Source organism: Dreissena polymorpha, chromosome 3 (assembly GCF_020536995.1).
Source record: "Dreissena polymorpha isolate Duluth1 chromosome 3, UMN_Dpol_1.0, whole genome shotgun sequence".
Lineage (NCBI taxonomy): Eukaryota > Metazoa > Mollusca > Bivalvia > Myida > Dreissenidae > Dreissena > Dreissena polymorpha.
In genome coordinates this window covers 12,544,020-12,562,702 of record NC_068357.1, presented here as the reverse complement: position 1 = coordinate 12,562,702, position 18,683 = coordinate 12,544,020, and the positions used below count along the sequence as shown (strand labels likewise).

Below are 18,683 nucleotides of genomic sequence, written 5' to 3'. Positions count from 1 at the left end.
GCAGGATTGATGGATCGACATTAAATGTTCTAATTTGTAGCGAGCATCCATAGAAGCATCCGTAATATATATCTTTATATTCTGAGTTTATATGTAGTCTTTGTCTAGATAAATAGTAAAATAAACATGTTTTCCGTCTTAGACTGACCCTGTCTCGCAGAAGACACACCGGTCTACATTCTTTCGTTCACTGATAACCCAACAAACCGACCTGCTTTAATCTGTCTGGTCAGCCACCTGACAAGGACTTGTTTAAAGAGGGGAAAACATACATGTATCTAAAAACAAAACAAAAAAAAAAAACAAACAACAACAATAGTTTCTAGTGTTTTAAAGTATTTTCCCCCCGAAAGTATTTTTTCCGTCATTTTTGTTTGTTATACTTTTAATTACGTATTCAATAGTAATTATCACCGCCACGTGCAACCCACATATGATGATAGTGCACTTATGCTATAAGTGCTCGTGTTTACAGTCCCGGATTATTCATTAGGAAACTGCCTTTGAGGCCCGCGACTTTTAGGGGCCCCATGAGACCGTGTCGAAATAATTAAATACGCAAATGTACAGGCCAGCTTGAGTGTTTTCTTAAATTCTTAATCTAATACCTATAATGTCATTACGGTATTGTAATGATATTGTATCCCTATACAAAGACATTGGCATCACAGTGTATGTATTGCCAGCCTTGGCATAAGTTTGCTCATTTAAACGAGTGAAATCGACTTAGCACTGGCGTTCTAGTAGGCACTAAGCCGTCAAGGGGCATGGGAGTGGAACCGAACTGTTTCACTGCCTATGGGCCTCTCCGTTCTTATCCGGCACTGCGTGTTAAGCACTTATCGGCCCGACCCACGCGTTCATGACGGAAAGTGCATGCTACATAAGGGTTACTTAACTTTAGTACCGAGTGTTAAAGGTCAGTGAATCGATAACATGGACGCTTATCACATTCCGGCTCACGAAAACCGATTACAACTATGTATTTAAAGTCATCTTTGGACAAACCGTAAGCAAATACCTTTTTTCGAAAACAGAAACAAATTAAAAAGTAACATTTAAAACTTTTTTCTACTAAATTCTTGAAGTGCTTGTCGTGAAAATAATGCTGTCTTACGTTACAGTTGCGTTTACCTGCTTTGCAGTAGTTAATTCATTTGTCATCCGAGGTAAAACACTTAAATTGACGTTTTGAAATTGAATATGTTGATGATTTCGTATTCGTTTGTTGTTAATTTCTCTCAATATAATTTTATATGTCCTGTCAATAATACCCGCAATGGGGAGTTAGACAGTATAAATAGATAGTTTGGTGACCGTATATTTCAGATGCGGACACGGACAGTGAAGATGCGAATTTCGGAACCTTCGATCCGAACAGTCTATATCAGACACAAGTCAAGCAAACTGAGCAGTACATGAGCTCCCAGCAGGCAGGCTCCGGCTCGTCTACTTCCGGTGGCTCTCAATCAGGCACAGGAGGCAGTTCATCCTCAGGTAGCGCGCCCCAGTCTGGTTCCGGCACCCAGGGAGGCTCCAGTAGCGCCTCGTTTGACCCTAACGCCATGTACCAATCCCAATCCCAGAATGCCATGCAGAGTATGAGCTCTTCAATGCAGGGAACCGGCTCCAACTTCAACGCTAACAATGTCAACCAATTCCAGTCTAGCTTCACAGACCCAACTAGCGCACAGCTGGGTACCAGTAATGGCGGAGGTGCAGGGTTCGACCCGGACCAGTACAACAGCATGAAGTTCAACCTCTTCCAGCCGTCCGGTCAGTCCGGATCCCCTAGTGCCACCAGCAGCCCTTAGAGTAATTCTACGACTTCCGGTATGTATATTAGTAATATGGCGTATAGTTTAAATATTGTTTTTTGTTGTTGAGTTTTTTTTAAATGTTTAGACCGATTTGGTAGTTCATTTAATAAGTTTAAGTTAATATATAAAGCACTAAAACAATAAACATTCATGTTCTGTTAAGAGAAATAGTATTATTTTCTTTTTGAGGTTTTGAAGGTAAAGTAACTGATACAGATATTTAAGAATAAAAATGCATTGTAAATTTAAAAAAAAAACCCCAGAAATTTTGTGTCTGTATATATTAAAACCAAACACAAAAAGTCAAGTTGTTTGAAACCTCTATTTGAGCCTCTGTGTGGAAAAACAGGGCTTAATGATTGTGCGTAAAGTGCGGTCCCGGATTAGCCTGTGCATTCCCTGAGCACGGCTCATTCACAGTGAGACAGATTGTAAATATAGGACAATGTTCTCATTTTACAGGAGCACACAAGATACAAGAAGGGAAAAGACTTCACCTCAACCAAGGCGTCTTTCCATGAATTAAAAGTACATTGTAAAAAAATAAAATAAAAATAGCAAACTTTCATGTTATTGTAATCATTATTATAAAACAATATTATTTGATCACTGATAACACAAACATAGGTTTTAAATATGTCATGTTTGTACAAGTTTAATGCATTGAGTACATGTAATTAAATGATTTATTTTTATACATGACTTACCAGTCATTTAAAAATGGTCACATAAACCATGTGGTTAGTTAAAACTTTTAGTGTTTATTCAAACAAAACACCCCTTTTACTTTATGCATGCTTGCGAGTACACATATGGACCATACTATGTGAAAAGGGGGTTAAATGCATGTGCATAAAGTGTTGTCCCAGATAATCCTCTGCAGTCTGCACAGGCTAATCAGGGACGACACTTTCCGTTTTTATGATATTTGTCTTACAAAGAAAGTCTCTTCTTAGCAAAAAATGCAGTTTAGGCGAAGTGTTGTTCCTGATTAGCCTGTGTGGACTGCACAGGCTGATCTAGGATAATACTTTACACACATGCATTAAACCCCATTTTCACAGAGCTCAGCTCATATAGTGATTGGCCTGTGTTGCACTTGAAAAGGCCTTGCCTCAGTGTGAGCTCCTTAGAAAATCAGAAATGTTGTACACTTCACATGATGGGGCCACAGTTTTAATCCCCATACCCTAGGTGAGCTATTATCTGTTTAACAGTGTTTTAAAGAAGCATCTTCAAATGTTATAAATTTTAAGTACCCACATAATGCTCAGACTACACTAGACTTGAAATTGAATTCAGAAGCATAAAGAGGATAAAGTAAATGAAACCAGGCCCGTAGCCAGAGTTTTGAAAAGGGGGGGCAAATTTTCCCATCAAAAATTGTCATTGAGCAACAAAGTGGCGTAACGGTAGGTGGGGGAGGGGTTGTCCCCTTCCTGTAATCGGGTGTTTGGAGGTTCCCCCGCTATAAAATTTTGAAAATGAAAAGTAAAATCCTGCATTTTGGTGGTTTTTTATCTGAATTCAGAGACTAAAGTTATAGAGCATTTTGATATGAAAATTCACATTCATTGACTATACTCAGTGACTGATCGACATGAATATAATATAACATACATGTTTTCCCCACTGCCGTTTTTCAATAACCACCTTTTTTGATCAGTCACGTAAATACATCATTTTATACCCGAAGCTAGTATGCGCGCACACACTTTGTTAACATATGCAACAACATATTGATAGAATATAAAATCAACAATAAGAAGAGTATACAATATCAATATTTATTGGATTCTTGATGTATTTTACCATTCCAAAATTCTACCATTCCTAAATCAAGCAAATTAAAAGGAAAATTTTGACTTTTTTCAAAACAACTGTTTGTCTGCTACCATGAATAGTACCCGAGGCCTAGCATTGCTCTAAACGTGCTAATAGTGTATTGTACAACAAACACTGAATAACAAAACTGGGTCTTCTCTAATCTGCATCAATACTTAACATTAATAACAAGATGCGTTTGTGAAACACAATGTCCCCCTATATGACGTTTGACCTTGGAGGATGACCTTGACCTTGTGAAGGATGACCTTGACCTTTCACCACTCAAAATGTGCAGCTCCATGAGATACACATGCATGCCAAATATCAAGTTGCTATCTTCAATATTGCAAAAGTATTCATAAAATAAGCGATTTGGGCCACATATATTTGACCTTGATGGATGACCTTGACCTTGTTCTTTCACCACTGAAAATGCGCAGCTCCATGAGATACACATGCATGCCAAATATTAAGTTGAAACCGGATATAAATACCCGTGTTTGTGTCGAATAAAGTTCAGTGCATCTAATAGTTCAACAATTTTTGATTACTCATCAAAAAACATTGGTTGCGAACGCACCCAACGCATCCCCCCTGGCTACGGGTATGGAAACCAAAAAATTTTATTTTGAAAAAACAACAACACTTTCTTAAATACAGAATAATTTATTAAAACAAACAACCCAAACATGACTTAATACCTTTTATTTCTATTACCACATATGTATATAAAAATGTAACATTGAAACATCATCTTCTAAAAATCAGTTTTATTTAAAATTAATAATACCTTTAAATAACCATATATTATCAACATAATCTAATAAAGAACTACAGTAATGTAAATTAATAAAGCATCATCAATGGCATAATGAAACATAACCTTTAGATACAGCTTTAAGCATAAACAAATTGCATTGTGTGACTTGAATATGGTATCAATTTGAAAATGTCCACATTTTCCTGTAAGACAACGTTTATGACAAGGCAGAACAATCTTGCACAAAAATATATCTGGGGTGGAATAGAAATGTACAAATATTTAATAGACTTACAAAACATTCATTAATTGACACATAATAAAGAACAAATAAACAATATATTTGAAAAATATTATATAAACATTCTAGGCACTTATAATTAATACTTTATTATAACAAGTACCCTAACACTACATTCTACAAAAGCATACCCTACATGAGTAGAGAAGAATACTATTGAATATCGTGAAAACAAGAGGGAATAGCTATCAAATGTTACCATACAAAGATCAGTTCATGAAATAACACTTATCTCATGTCAAAACTAGAGCTTTGTCACAGACATGACGAATACCCCCACATGCGGCATTGACACATAATATTTTGCATGTCGTCTTCACAAAAAACAGCGGACACCATGCTCAATTTTTTAAGCGCACTAAGTGACCTTGTTTTTTACCCAGAAAGGCCCATGTTCTAACTTGGCCTTAAGATCATCTCCATAAAACTTCTGACCAAGTTTGGTGAAGATCGGATGTAAACTACTTGAATTAGAGAGCGGACACCATGCTGAATGTTAAAAAACGCACTAAGTGACCCTGTGACCTAGTTTTAGGCCCGGAATGGCCCATGTTCAAACTTGTCCTAGAGATCATTTAGATAAAACTTGTGACCAAGTTTGGTGAGGAATGGATGAAAATGGCCAATGTTAAAGTTTTCGGACGGACAGACGCCATATATTTGACATTTGATCTCGAAGGATGACCTTGATCACCACCTTTCACTACTCAAAATGTTCAGCTCCATGCGATACACATGCATGCCAAATATCAAGTTCCTATCTTCAATATTGAAAAAGTTATGGCCAATGTAAAAGTTTTTTTCGGACGGACGAACAGACTGACTGACGGACAGTTCAACTGCTATATTCCACCCTACCGGGGGCATGATTTTTTTTGGGTGGGGTGGGGTGGGGGTAATCTAATCATAAATAAAGAAGTTATGGCAATTTTAGCAAAATTTAATAATTTGACCTTGAGAGTCAAGGTCATTCAAAGGTAAAAGTAAAATTAAACTTGCCAGGTACAGTACCCTCATGATAGCATGAAAGTATTTGAAGTTTAAAAGCAATAGCCTTGATACTTTAGAAGTAAAGTGGATCTAAACACAAAATGTAACCATATATTCAAAGTTACTAAGTCAAAAAAGGGCCATAATTCCGTTAAAATGACAACCAGAGTTATGCAACTTGTCCTTTACTGTCCACTTATGATAGTTTGCGAGTGTTCCAAGTATGAAAGCAATATCTATGATACTTTAGAGGTACAGTGGACCAAAACACAAAACTTAACCAAATTTTCAAGTATAAAGGGCCCATAATTCCGTCAAAATGCCAGTCAGAGTTACATAACTTTGCCTGCAATAGCTTTGATACTTTAGGAAAAAAGTGGACCTAAACACAAAACTTAACAAAATTTTCAATTTTCTAAGTATAAAAAGGGCACATAATTATGTCAAATTGCAAGCCAGAGCTATATAACTTTGCCTGCCTAGTCCCCTCATGATAATAAGTAAGTGTACCAAGTTTGAATGCAATAGCATTGATACTTTATGAGAAAAAAAGACCTAAACGCAAAACTTAACCGGACGCCGACGCCAAGGTGATGACAATAGCTCATAATTTTTTTCAAAAAATAGATGAGCTAATAAGAGAGAGGACACCATGCTGAATGTTAAAAAACGCACTTAGTGACCCCGTGACCTAGTTTTTGACCAGGAAAGGCCCATGTTCAAACTTGGCCTTAAGATCATCTAGATACAACTTCTGACCAAGTTTGGTGAAGATCGGATGAAAACTACTTGAATTAGAGAGCGGACACTTAATTATGGACCGACAGACAGACCGACTGACCGACAGACAAGTTCACTCCTATATACCCCCCTAAACTTTGTTTGTGGGGGCATAACAATTGCGATACAATTGCATCTCACAATTTATGTCCAAAAAGGTGACAACTAGAATATACATATTATCATATAATAGTTATATTAAAGATAGCAAGCTACAAAGCCTGTGCTGAAGATATAGCGGCGGTCTTCATGAGCTGTTGAAGTCTGTGCTCTCAGGTCAGTAAATGAGAACTATGTTTAACTAGGCTGGGCTCTAGTTCGGGACTACTTTCTACATGATAATTAAGTAGTATTACACCATCAAGATGCAGCGGCGTTCTTCATGAGCTGCTGCCGTCTGTACTCCCAGATCAGTATGGCCCCAGACACATGCACATTGAGGGACCTCACCACCCCTTGCTGGGGAATCTCCACACAGACATCCAGCAGAGATATCAGCTCTACTGGGATACCTTCCTTCTCATTCCTGCAAAGCCATGAACATTTATTTCTTTCACTCACGTCTAATTCTAGGATACTTTTACTTTTTTTACTATAAATGGCTTATCCCTTTACCACTCCGATACACACTTTTACACATTTGAAGTCCCTTAGCAAATCAAGTTAAAGTAAAAACCTTTTTTAGTAGATTCCAAAAGATTTAAAAGTTTTAAAGGCTTCATTTTCAACTCTAAGATACTGATGAGCGGAAAAAAGCATAACACCAGAACAGACTGTGAGTCACTCGCAGGCTGGTCTGGTTTTATGCTGGTTTCATACGGTCATTTTTACTCATGTAATAAAAGTAAAGAGGCGAATTATGAAAAGGGTTATTTGATTTAATAAAACAGCCAGTTGTTCCTTGTTATTTAAAAAAAAAGCAAACACTGTGTTTTATACATTTACAAAGTAATTTCCAATATACCAGTACCACGCTCTGAGAAACTAAGCTAACTCTTTCAGTGCCGGAACCGAATTTTGAAGGCCTTTGCAAACAGTTTGGATCCAGATGAGACGCCACAGAACGTGGCGTCTCATCTGGATCCAAACTGTTTGCTATTCTGATAGTATTTTTTTTTTTAATCGAAGAAATGCTAATTGTAGAAATTCAGCAGACGACATTTTAGCAGATGATATATTTCCCAGCATACAAAGGGTTAAAGTGTTGTTCCAGATTAGTCTGAGCTAAGGCTCATCAGGGAAGCAACTTTCCCCAAAAACTTGATTTTTGTTAATAAGAGGCTTTATTTCAACAGAAGATGCCACAAAAGTGGAAAGTGTTTTCCCTGATAAGCCGGAGAAGACTGCACAGGCTAATCAGGCCCCATGTTCACACAAAAATTTTGCAATCAAAAATCGATTTTGCTTGTCATTGAAAATGTATTTCCATTTTAGTTGATATGCAAAAATAAAAATCGATGTCAGTTAAAATCCATATTTGATTGCAAAATTGTTTTGTGAACACGGGGCCTGGGTACATGATACACATGAATGAAGCCTTGTTTTCCCAGAGAAAGGCTCAACAAATGTACAAACCCCAGAAGTAGAAGGGTCTTAGTGGGGAAGGTGTACTCTGTCAGACACACACTGTGTGCCGTCTGCTCAACGCCCACCAGGGTGTACCCTTCCAGTCTCTTATGCTGCAGATAGTCCGATAGCTTGTCCTCATGAACCTGGCAAATTAACAAACAAGACTATTGTCAAGCAATATAAGTCCCCTACCGGCTCCACCATTATCAGAAATTCCAGATTTTTTATATATATATTTGTTGCCATAGCAACCAATTTTTTTTATTTAGGAACAAAATGAAATGACGTGCATAATGTCCATATTGCCATCTATCCATGTTTTAAGTTTCATGAAAAAATATTAAGAACTTTAAAAGTTATTGCAGGATCCAGAAAACCACCATTTTCAGCAGTATTTCTAGTCTATTTGTTGCAATAGCAACCATAATTTTTGACGTCGGAACGCAATGAAATGACGTGCATTATGTCCATATTGCCATCTATCCATGTTTCAAGTTACATGAAAAAATATTAAGAACTTTAAAAGTTATCAGAGGATCCAGAAAAACCACCATTTTCAGCAGTATTTCTAGTCTATTTGTTGCCATAGCAACCATAACTTTTGAAGTATGAACAAAATGAAATAACGTGCATAATGTCCATATTGCCATCTATCCATGTTCCAAGTTTCATGAAAAAATATTAAGAACTTTTAAAGTTATCGCAGGATCCAGAAAAGTGTGATGGACGGACGGACAGATGGAGACAAAACCATAAGTCCCCTTCGGTGAAACCGGTAGGGGTATAATAAGGTGAACAGCTGGTATGCAGCCATGCCCTGCATTCAACAAAGTACCGTACCACACAAACTGTACAAAGACAGAAAAACTTATTCCATAATATGTAATTAACAAGAATACCAGCTTTACAAACACCACTCATAATTGTTTATGCAATTGTGTACACACTAAAAGAGTCAAATGAATGCCCTCCTCCATCATTAATGATGGGGGCGTAAACTTATTTTTAAAAAATTTACTTTCGTTCTAGAAAATCTGGGCTTAGTGCATATGTCCCAGATTAGCCTATGTATACTGCCCATGATATAATGGAAGAGCACATGCATTATGCCAAGATTTGCTCTCTACCTCTGTGATGGGTATCCATTTGTGAGCAGTGACACTGAGTCCCTGGAAAGCCTTGTCTTCTGCGTACTGAAGCTTGCCCAGCACGTACTCCGACACTCCGAAGATCTCACTGGTACGACACAGGCCTGTAACATAGATGGAGCAGAGGTGTCTGGGATTTATTTAAATCCCATTTATGCCAAGTGGACTCTCCCATCGTTCTAAATTGGATAAAATAATTTCCAAAATTAGGGATGTCTGGTATATTTATTTCTATATTTAGAATATTTCTTACAGAAATTCCCTTAAGCAAACAGCGCAGACCCTGATGAGGCGCCGCATTATGGGTCTGCGCTGTTTGCCAATGCCTTTTTTCTAGACGCTAGGCATAAATGGTTTAAGAGACGAACGCATGGTAAATCAATACGCAAACTGGGATATGAAGGGGGCCTTTTGAAAGTGAAACACAATAAAACATAGATATACAAAAATTGGTCTTATGCCATACAGTAAACAAAAGCTATGTTACAATGGGTTTTATTCCATATGAAGAGAAGCTGCAGCCCAGCCTATATATCCACATAGTCTGGTAGAAGCTACCTTTGTCTGCTTATGAGACCACAAACCCATACATGACTTTGTTACAGACAGGTTTGCTACTGACCAAAAAACATGCAGGTCCCATATGGCATAAGACCCATTTGCACTTGAAAGGGCTCATATGTCAACCAGATGAATTGGAAGCACAGGAAATTATTTGGCTTTCTATCGACACTGAACCGTGCATTTACAATACATTTAAATTAAACCTCATTTAATCAAATAACATCATAAAAGAAGACGCTGGAAGATGTATCTATATGAGCAGTGCTCTGTGAAAAGGGGGTTTAATGCAAGTGCATCAAGTGTCTTCCCAGATTAGCCTGTGCTCTTCACTTTCAGACTAAATCTAAGTTTTGCTAAAAAGAGACTTTCGTTAACGAAAAATATCAAATAAGCAGAAAGTGTCGTCCCTGATTAGCCTATGCAGACATGCATTAAAACCCATTTCAGAGCATGCCCCATATATTTTCAAGACTGCCTAGAGACAACACTTAAAGTACATGCAAGTAGTACAGTTTTCTGCCCTACGACCACATGTTTACAATCGATGTCAATGATAGTTCTGAACCCTGCATACTGTAACAAGAACTTGTAAGTGTAGCGACATATACTGTCCTTGTTTTCAATAAGCTTAAAACATAAGTGAACATTTGACAGAATTAGCTGTATCATAATAATTGACAACATAATAATTTGTCAACGATGGATTCTACTGCATCAAACCAATAAATGTAAAAGCAGATTGCACAGTTCTGCACTCAAACATTCTTAATAAGCTGCAATCTGGGAAACCTGGGCTTTATGCATGTGCATAAAGTGTAATCCCAGATAAGCCTGTACAGGCTAATCAGTGACAACACTTTCCGCCTTCACTGGATATCAGTTTACAAGATTCTTCCTTTTAACACAAAATTCCATAAAAGCAGAAAAAGTTGTCCCTGAATCGCCTGAGCAAACTGCACAGGCTAACCTGTGACAACACTTTACGCAATTGCATTAAGCTAAGTTTTACCAGAGCGCGGTTTATAGCGTGGTTCATGAGCCAGTTCACAAATTTTATCAACACCTACCACCCAGGTTTGGAACTTTATTGATTAGAGATGTGACCACGACGAGACCGGCGCCGACCGGTGGCTTGACACCATGCTCCACCTCGGCAACCACGTCCTCCTCCAGCGCCATCTGTTGCCATGGCATTATCTTTTTCTGCACGTCACCACCACCACCGCCATCTATGTCTTCCACGTCTTCAAAGTTCCTCATAGCTGTTGTTTGTTTGGAAGGACAATCCAACATCTTTTTTATTACATTCTAATCAATAACTTCTGTGTCTTACCAGTTTCGCATTGATGTCATTTGTTTAGAATTTTCATTCAACATTTTTCAAATTAAATTCTAATAAGTATATATTTATTCCATGGAGGTGTGATTGTACAATTTGCTGATTTCTGGATTATCTAGAATACTAATTGTTCAGGAGTTTATTTTAAGGTAATGGGTGTTGTTCAAAATATGTATGCAGTGAATTATTATCCAACTGTAAAGCAAGCGTATATCGTATTTATTTAACAAACATAACTAAGCAAGCCACAAAAGTTTTGGCCTGTGCAAATTCTGCAGTAAAAGTTAATTAAATGAACATTGTGTAACATAGAGTTCAAATTAATTAATCCATTAATCCATTTTAAATGGTTCTTCATCATGTCTGAAGTTGTAAATATAATGAAGTGTGCGATTGATCATGCCTCTTTAAAGATAAATTATGATTTTACATGAAATGTAGCCCTTACTAAGGTATCTCCACTGGGCAGGGTCACACTCCTTAAACTTGTTTCTTTCATTCTCGACGCCAATGAATTTTGGAGGTCCACCTTCAGTCCAGTGGGGATTTTCAAGGGTAAACAACTTTGGATGAATCCAGTCCTCTTCTGTCAATGCAGTCATCTTTGGCATGATATAGTACAGTGTCTGAAAAGTGTTCAAAACTCATCAAAACTGTCAAATTTTTCACAAATCATGAATGAGTTGCCCTCATGGAAAACCAGGCTTGATGTATGTGCATACAGTATGCTCCTAGATAAGAAAGAGCAGGCTGATCAGGGATGACACTTTTCTTTTTTATGAAAATTATTCATTACAAAAGGCATCTCTTGTAAACAAAAATACAGTCTATGCCAAAAGTGTCGTCCCTGATTACCGGTAACCTGTGCGTTCTGCAAAGACTTATCTGTATCAACACTTTATAAACGTGCATTTGGACCCCTTTTACAGAGGACTGGCTCAAATTGATCAGCATTTTAAAATATTTAAGATCAGTTAAGTATCTTTTCAGTTTTTAGTACATATAGTATAGAAACATCTAATTATAAGCCATATGGTTTCATCCATTTTGTCATATAAACAAAAACAAGCAATATCTGGGAAAGAGAGCCGACTGGGTATTTTTATTGACCTATCAATCTAACTAGTATCCTGTGTCATCATGTGTATCCTGTTTGTCAAATCAATGGTTTCCTATGTCAATACACATGCCAAAATAGCATACACATTTCAAAGAAGAAGTCATCTCATTTTACAAGATTTGCATTTTAACAGTGAAAAAAATTAAATAAATACTGTCAGCTTAAATGAAAGGTAATTACCCCCCCCCCCCAAAAAAAAAACAAACAAACAAACAACAACACTATAAGACACAAGCTAAAATACATACAAATTTAAGGTTATTTTCTTCAGAGAAATTGTACATGTTGTGCATTCAATCCAAATATAAATGGGCTTGTTTCATATATAACTTTTTGAGGTTTGTTTTTATGAAATTATTTGCATTTATCATCAAAATTTGCTTTTAAAATTGGAGCTTTTTTGTGATTACCAATATTCTGAATTGTGTGAGAAGTTGTGTACTGAGTTATCAATACAGTATACTGTTAAGTTCACACTCATTGGGGAACATGTGGAAGAATGTGTACTTTAAACCCTTTACCACTTAGATACTTATTTTAACGCATTTGTAGTCCCTTAGAAAGTTACATTTTAATTTAAAGCCTTTTTTTACTAAATTCAACTTTCAAAGGCTTTTTTTCCATCCCTTGGTTACTGATGAGCAGCAAACAGCATACAACCTTAACAGACTGCGAGTTACTCACAGGCTGTTCTGGTTTTATGCTGGTTGCAAAAGCTAATGTTCACATTGCTTCTTATGTGGGAAAGGGTCAACACAATACTTTTTCAAAAAGTGTATATATATCTCAAGTGAAAATCTTATTTTGAGCACTGAAAATAGCAGTGTACCTCTAGCATGAAGTCTTTTTTGAAGTCAAGAAACTTGAAGAAGAAACTGTCCAGAAGCCTCTTAACATTCTTGGTTGAGTTACTGAAATCATGATTTACACATTTACACAAATGATTATTTTCACATTTACAGACAAAATAATTAACACTTGCGCATATACTGAATTAATGATTTACACATATACTGAAGTAATGATTTACACATATACTGAAGTAATGATTTACACATATACTGAAGAATTGATTTAAACATATACTGAAGTAATGATTTACACATATACTGAAGTAATGATTTACACATATACTGAAGTAATGATTTACACATATACTGAAGTAATGATTTACACATATACTGAAGTAATGATTTACACATATACTGAAGTAATGATTTACACATATACTGAAGTAATTATTGATACATATACTGAGATGATGATTTACACATACACTGAAATAAGGTTTTGCACATTTCCTGAATAATAATTACAAATTTACTGGAATAAAGATTAACACATACACATTTACTAAGATGATGATTTTCACATTTACCGAAATAATGATTTACACATTTATTAAGAGTATGATTAAAACATTCTAAAATGCTGTTTAGTTTGTTTGTCCCATACATCTAGAGAATGACATTGATTAAGTATATATCTGTTGTTCTTTTCTGTTCAGTTTTAACTAACTCAGTTTGAAACACACCTCATAACAGACATTATGGTTTGCTTTCTGAGGGATAAAAACTGTCATAATGAGACAATTTGTCAAAGAAAAAAGAAAAGAAATTTCATCTTTGTGACTGCTTTGTTTTGGATGGAATCTGTTTAACACTTAACCCCACAAAAGCAAAGTGTAAATGGCTATATTCAAACAGCATAAAACCAGAACAGTAACTTGCAGGCTGTTCAGGTTTGATGCCGATTTCTGCCAGGAAATGTTTAGAAATGAACCATTTAAGACTAAGAATCTATCCAGAAAAATCGTTTGTTTACTTTCATTTTCTAAGGCACTACAAACTGGTCAAAGTGAGCATCTGAGTTTTAAAGGCTTAATGAAACTTCTACAGATTTCATTAAAAAACAAACACATTGTTTCCCTACCAGTTTGACTGGTTAAAGTCCACCATGGTCTGCAGTATGGGGTTGCGTGTGTGAATCTGGTGCAGCCCCAGCTGGGCACTCTGTTCCCACAGCTTGACCAGCACCGCCTGGCTGTAGATGCGGGTCTGGAAGTGGTGCGCCATGCACCAGGGCAGGATGTGCTGCATGGACCTGCTGTAATACTCCTCCTGCAAAACAAGAGTTGTACAGTTGAGCCTGGCAATGGGAAAACAGAGTTTAATACATCTAGGTAAAGTGTGCAGTTCTCACAGGCTTATCAGGAACAACACTTTCCACTTTAACCCTTTGCATGCTGGGAAACTTGTCGTCTGCTAAAATGTCGTCTGCTGAATTTATAAAATTCGCATTTTCTTCGAATTTTTTCAAAGAATACTATCAGAATAGCAAACAGTTTGGATCCCGATGAGACGCCACGTTCTGTGGCATCTCATCTGGATCCAAACTGTTTGCAAAGGCCTTAAAAATTCGGTTCCCGCATTGTAAGGGTTAAAGGAATTTTCTGTTTAAAAGATGTCTACTGGTATTCTTATCCTAAATCCAGTATAGATGGAAAGTGTTGTCCCTGATTGGCCTGTGAAGACAGCACAGGCTTATCTGAGAATGCACTTTACTCACATGCAATAAGCCCCAAGTCTGACTAAATTGACTCAAGGAAATATTCATGATGCAAAAAACAGATGTATGTAAGTCGGTATGAATGCAATTCACACCAAAACAAGAGATGATTGTAAGACATGTATTGCCATCCCTTCATCCAACTTATAATTACTTTTAAATTATTTCAATCCATCTCAGATAAAAATGAGCAAGAAATAAAAATTGCTATATGGCTTATGAAACAAGGTCTGTTTGTAAAACATGCATGCCCCCCTATATGGGCTATAAGTTGTAGTAGCAGCCATTGTGTGAATACGTTTTTTGTCACTGTGAATGGTGGTGGTGGTGGTGGTGGTAGCAGAAGAAATAGTAGTAGTAGTAGTAGTAGTAGTAGAAGTAGTAGTAGTAGTAGTAGTAGTAGAAGAAGTAGTAGTAGTAGTAGTAGTAGTAGTAGCAGTAGTAGTAGTAGTAGTAGTAGAGCAGTAGTAGAAGTAGTAGTAGTAGTAGTAGTAGTAGTAGTAGTAGTAAAAGTAGTAGTAGTAGTAGTAGTAGTAGTAGTAGTAGTAGTAGTAGTAGTAGTAGTAGTAGTAATAGAGTAGTAGTAGTAGTAGGTGGTGGTGGTGGTAGCAGAAGAAATAGTAGTAGTAGTAGTACTAGTAGTAGTAGTAGAAGTAGAAGTAGTAGTAGGAGTAGAAGTAGTAGTAGTACTAGTAGTAGTAGTAGTAGTAGTAGTAGTAGTAGTAGTAGTAGTAGTAGTAGTAGTAGAAGTAGAGAAGTTAGTAGTAGTAGTAGTAGTAGTAGTAGAAGTAGTAGTAGTAGTAGTAGTAGTAGTAGAAGTCGTAGTAGTAGTAGTAGTAGTAGTAGAAGTAGAGAAGTAGTAGTAGTAGTAGTAGTAGTAGAAGTAGTAGCAGTAGAAGTAGTAGTAGTAGTAGTAGTAGTAGTAGTAGTAGTAGTAGTAGTAGTAGTAGTAGTAGTAGTAGTAGTAGGTAGATTAGTAGTAGTAGTAAGAAGAAGAAGTAGTAAGTAGTAGTAGTAGTAGTAGTAGTAGTAGTAGTAGTAGTAGTAGTAGTAGTAGTAGTAGTAGTAGTAGTAGTAATAGAGTAGTAGTAGTAGGTGGTGGTGGTGGTAGCAGAAGAAATAGTAGTAGTAGTAGTAGTAGAAGTAGAAGTAGTAGTAGTAGTAGTAGTAGTAGTAGTAGGAGTAGAAGTAGTAGTAGTACTAGTAGTAGTAGTAGTAGTAGTAGTAGTAGTAGTAGTAGTAGTAGTAGTAGTAGTAGTAGTAGTAGTAGTAGAGCAGTAGTAGAAGTAGTAGTAGTAGTAGTAGTAGTAGTATCCGCTGTATTTTACTAAAAGGATGATGTTTCATTGGACTGATAATTATAGATTTAGGATTACAGACCAGTTGCTTCAGTAATTTAGTTTAGAGTGTGCCCTGTTGGCCGTGTATGCATTCTTGAATTATCATTCAAAAAACCACTTTACTATTTCGAGTCACCATGACCTTGACCTTTGACCTAGTGACCTCAAAATCAATAGGGGTCATCTGCGAGTCATGATCAATGTACCTATGAAGTTTCATGATCCTAGGCCCAAGCGTTCTTGAGTTATCGTATGACAACCACCTGGTGGACGGACCGACCGACAGACCGACATGAGCAAAGCAATATACCCCCTCTTCTTTGAAGGGGGGCATAACTATATGGATCAATTATTTTCTTTTAAAGTCATTAATAGCTGTAAGTACCATAATCTATGTAATAATCAGAGAATTGAATCATGTACAGATGGTGTCTCAAATGGTGATCACAGTATAACATCTGCTTAAGGGATGTTTTTCACTGGTATAAGCTAAGGACCGCATAGATCATCAAAGTTGGTATAAGATTATTTGCTTTTTCATTCAAGACAATATTCAAATGTTCAGATTAATTTTTTAAACAACTTGTAACTTTCCGACCTGGACACACATTTTGTATTGAAGTACCACATGTTAAATGTTTTAGTAATAACAATAAAAAATTGTGCTTTGTGATTAATTGAATATAAATAAAATATAACAATTAAAGATTAATTTTACTTAACTAGTAAATAAAAAAAAAAAAATGCCTTTAAACTGAAGAAAAATGCTCTCTATGAATATAAAAATATTGGGTTAAAAAATAAATAACAAGAGATGTTGAAGCCATAAATTTGACCTTTGACCTTGAAGGATGACCTTGACCTTTCATAACTGAAAATGTGCAGCTCCATGAGATACACATGCATGCCAAATATCAAGTTGCTATTTTCAATATTGCAAAAGTTATGGGCAATGTTAAAGTTTTCGGACGCACGCACAGACTGACAGACAGACGGACTGACAGACAGTTCAACTGCTACAGGGGGCAGACAAATTTGCTAACATGCAAATAACTTTGCAACTCTTCACAAGTCCTTTATTCATTCAAATAATTTTGCCTTCCTTATCATTAACCGTTCTGAAAATGACTACACGTTTGTACTTGATATGATATTTTTACCTTTTTAGTGTTACAAGCTCCTTTGACCTTGACCTTTAACCTCAACATTTATTAGCTTATTTCTTTCCTCCCATGTGACTATCATATCAATTTGCATGGTTGTATGTCAAAGGTTTTATAAATATGCAGAATGCAATTGTCAACGGACCGATCTACTGACAAAGACTTCAACAGACCAAAGCAAAGCCAAAGCCATAATCCTTTTCCCTTCTTTGAAGGGAGTCATAAGTCAAGAAAAGCCACCCTAACATTTGAGCTGCGACTATATATTTTCTCAGAAAACTCCTATGTCCTCTCTGCAAGAAGAGGCAAAACTTCAGAGGTCAGTAATTTTACACAAGATTACAAACCAGTCAATCATGACAGTTGCAATTCTGAAATGGTTAAACTTACAACAGGAAAATAAATATAGAATTTCATACTACGCATAGCCACAAAAGTAAATTGAAATTTTCTAATACATCCATTAAGTTTGAACTCATTCATCATTCATAGTTCAAAGATTTCTTGCAAAGCATATACATGTATATGAAATTTCTGCAGATATTCCACATATCTGTTTTGAAAAGTCAAAACAATTTTCAAAGGGATTATGTGCAATATCTTTGTCATCAAATCATTTAAATATACTATGTTGCCATAATAACCTGTTCGTCAGCAGGCAGGTGGGGACCCAGGTGGATCACAATTCCAAGCAAGGAGCACATGGTGAGGTTCTTGGTATCATGGAACTGAAATCAGAAGAGCATACTTCAATTCATTGATAATCTAGTATCCAGCATAAATCTTGAATTTCACATAAATTTTATAATAAATAAATAAATAAGTTTAATAAATAAATTTAATTAAGCTGTAGTCAAGCAACAACATCGTTTTAAAATATGTATACAACGAAGCCGTTAGATATTGTGAAAAGGGTTGTAAAAATTGGGTATATAATGTTAAAAAGATGTTGAATGATTATGGTTTTCCAGATGTATTCGAAAATGCGCATGCTTTTGATATGAAATCATTTTTGTTTGTATTTAAATGTAGAATTGTTGACTCTTTTAAACTTAAACTGTACAATGCTGGGAACGAAAGCTCTATGATGGATATGTATAGGCAGTTTAAAAAATCTCTAGTATATGAACCATATCTAAATATTCTACCTCAATCATTTAGAGCATATGTTAGTAGATTACGTTTATCTGTACACCCTTTGAGAATTCAAATGGGTAGATACGCTAGAAATGTAGATGATCTGTAAGATACTGCATGTTCTGTGATTTAAATGACATTGAGGATGAATATCATTTTATTTGTGTATGCCCTACGTATAATGATTTTAGAAAAAAATACATAAACAACAACTATTATATCCAACCATCTGTTTATAAATATTTGAATTTGTTAAA

The 18,683-nt window shown here is 36.1% G+C and overlaps 2 protein-coding genes across 2 annotated transcripts in view; one reads left to right on the top strand and one right to left on the bottom strand.

Annotated features, from left to right (window-relative positions):
- Positions 1–1,000: 1,000 nt before the first annotated feature.
- On the top strand, positions 1,001–2,386 carry LOC127873017 (uncharacterized). The gene is made up of 3 exons (XM_052416562.1): positions 1,001–1,169; positions 1,330–1,833; positions 2,283–2,386. Exons 1-2 carry the CDS (start codon positions 1,106–1,108, stop codon positions 1,812–1,814), a joined length of 549 nt encoding a protein of 182 aa, XP_052272522.1. The 5' UTR covers positions 1,001–1,105; the 3' UTR covers positions 1,815–1,833; positions 2,283–2,386.
- A 1,951-nt stretch (positions 2,387–4,337) lies between these two features.
- Positions 4,338–18,683, bottom strand: part of LOC127873012 (probable methyltransferase TARBP1) — a 71,592-nt gene continuing 57,246 nt past the window's right edge. Inside the window, exons 20-27 of the mRNA XM_052416547.1 lie at positions 17,934–18,017; positions 14,151–14,338; positions 13,048–13,129; positions 11,547–11,724; positions 10,827–11,021; positions 9,175–9,299; positions 8,054–8,190; positions 4,338–7,004 (exon numbers count right to left, since the gene is read on the bottom strand). Of these exons, the coding sequence (XP_052272507.1) occupies positions 6,839–7,004; positions 8,054–8,190; positions 9,175–9,299; positions 10,827–11,021; positions 11,547–11,724; positions 13,048–13,129; positions 14,151–14,338; positions 17,934–18,017 (1,155 nt within the window). The 3' untranslated portion in view covers positions 4,338–6,838. The remainder of the gene's footprint in view (positions 7,005–8,053; positions 8,191–9,174; positions 9,300–10,826; positions 11,022–11,546; positions 11,725–13,047; positions 13,130–14,150; positions 14,339–17,933; positions 18,018–18,683) is intronic.

Bases quoted from the DNA above. Each gene is read 5' to 3' on its own strand.
- LOC127873017 (XM_052416562.1), top strand. From the start codon at position 1,106: ATGCTGTCTTACGTTACAGTTGCGTTTACCTGCTTTGCAGTAGTTAAT. The intron at 1,170-1,329 runs GTAAAACACTTA...CGTATATTTCAG, and splicing joins TAATTCATTTGTCATCCGAG to ATGCGGACACGGACAGTGAA.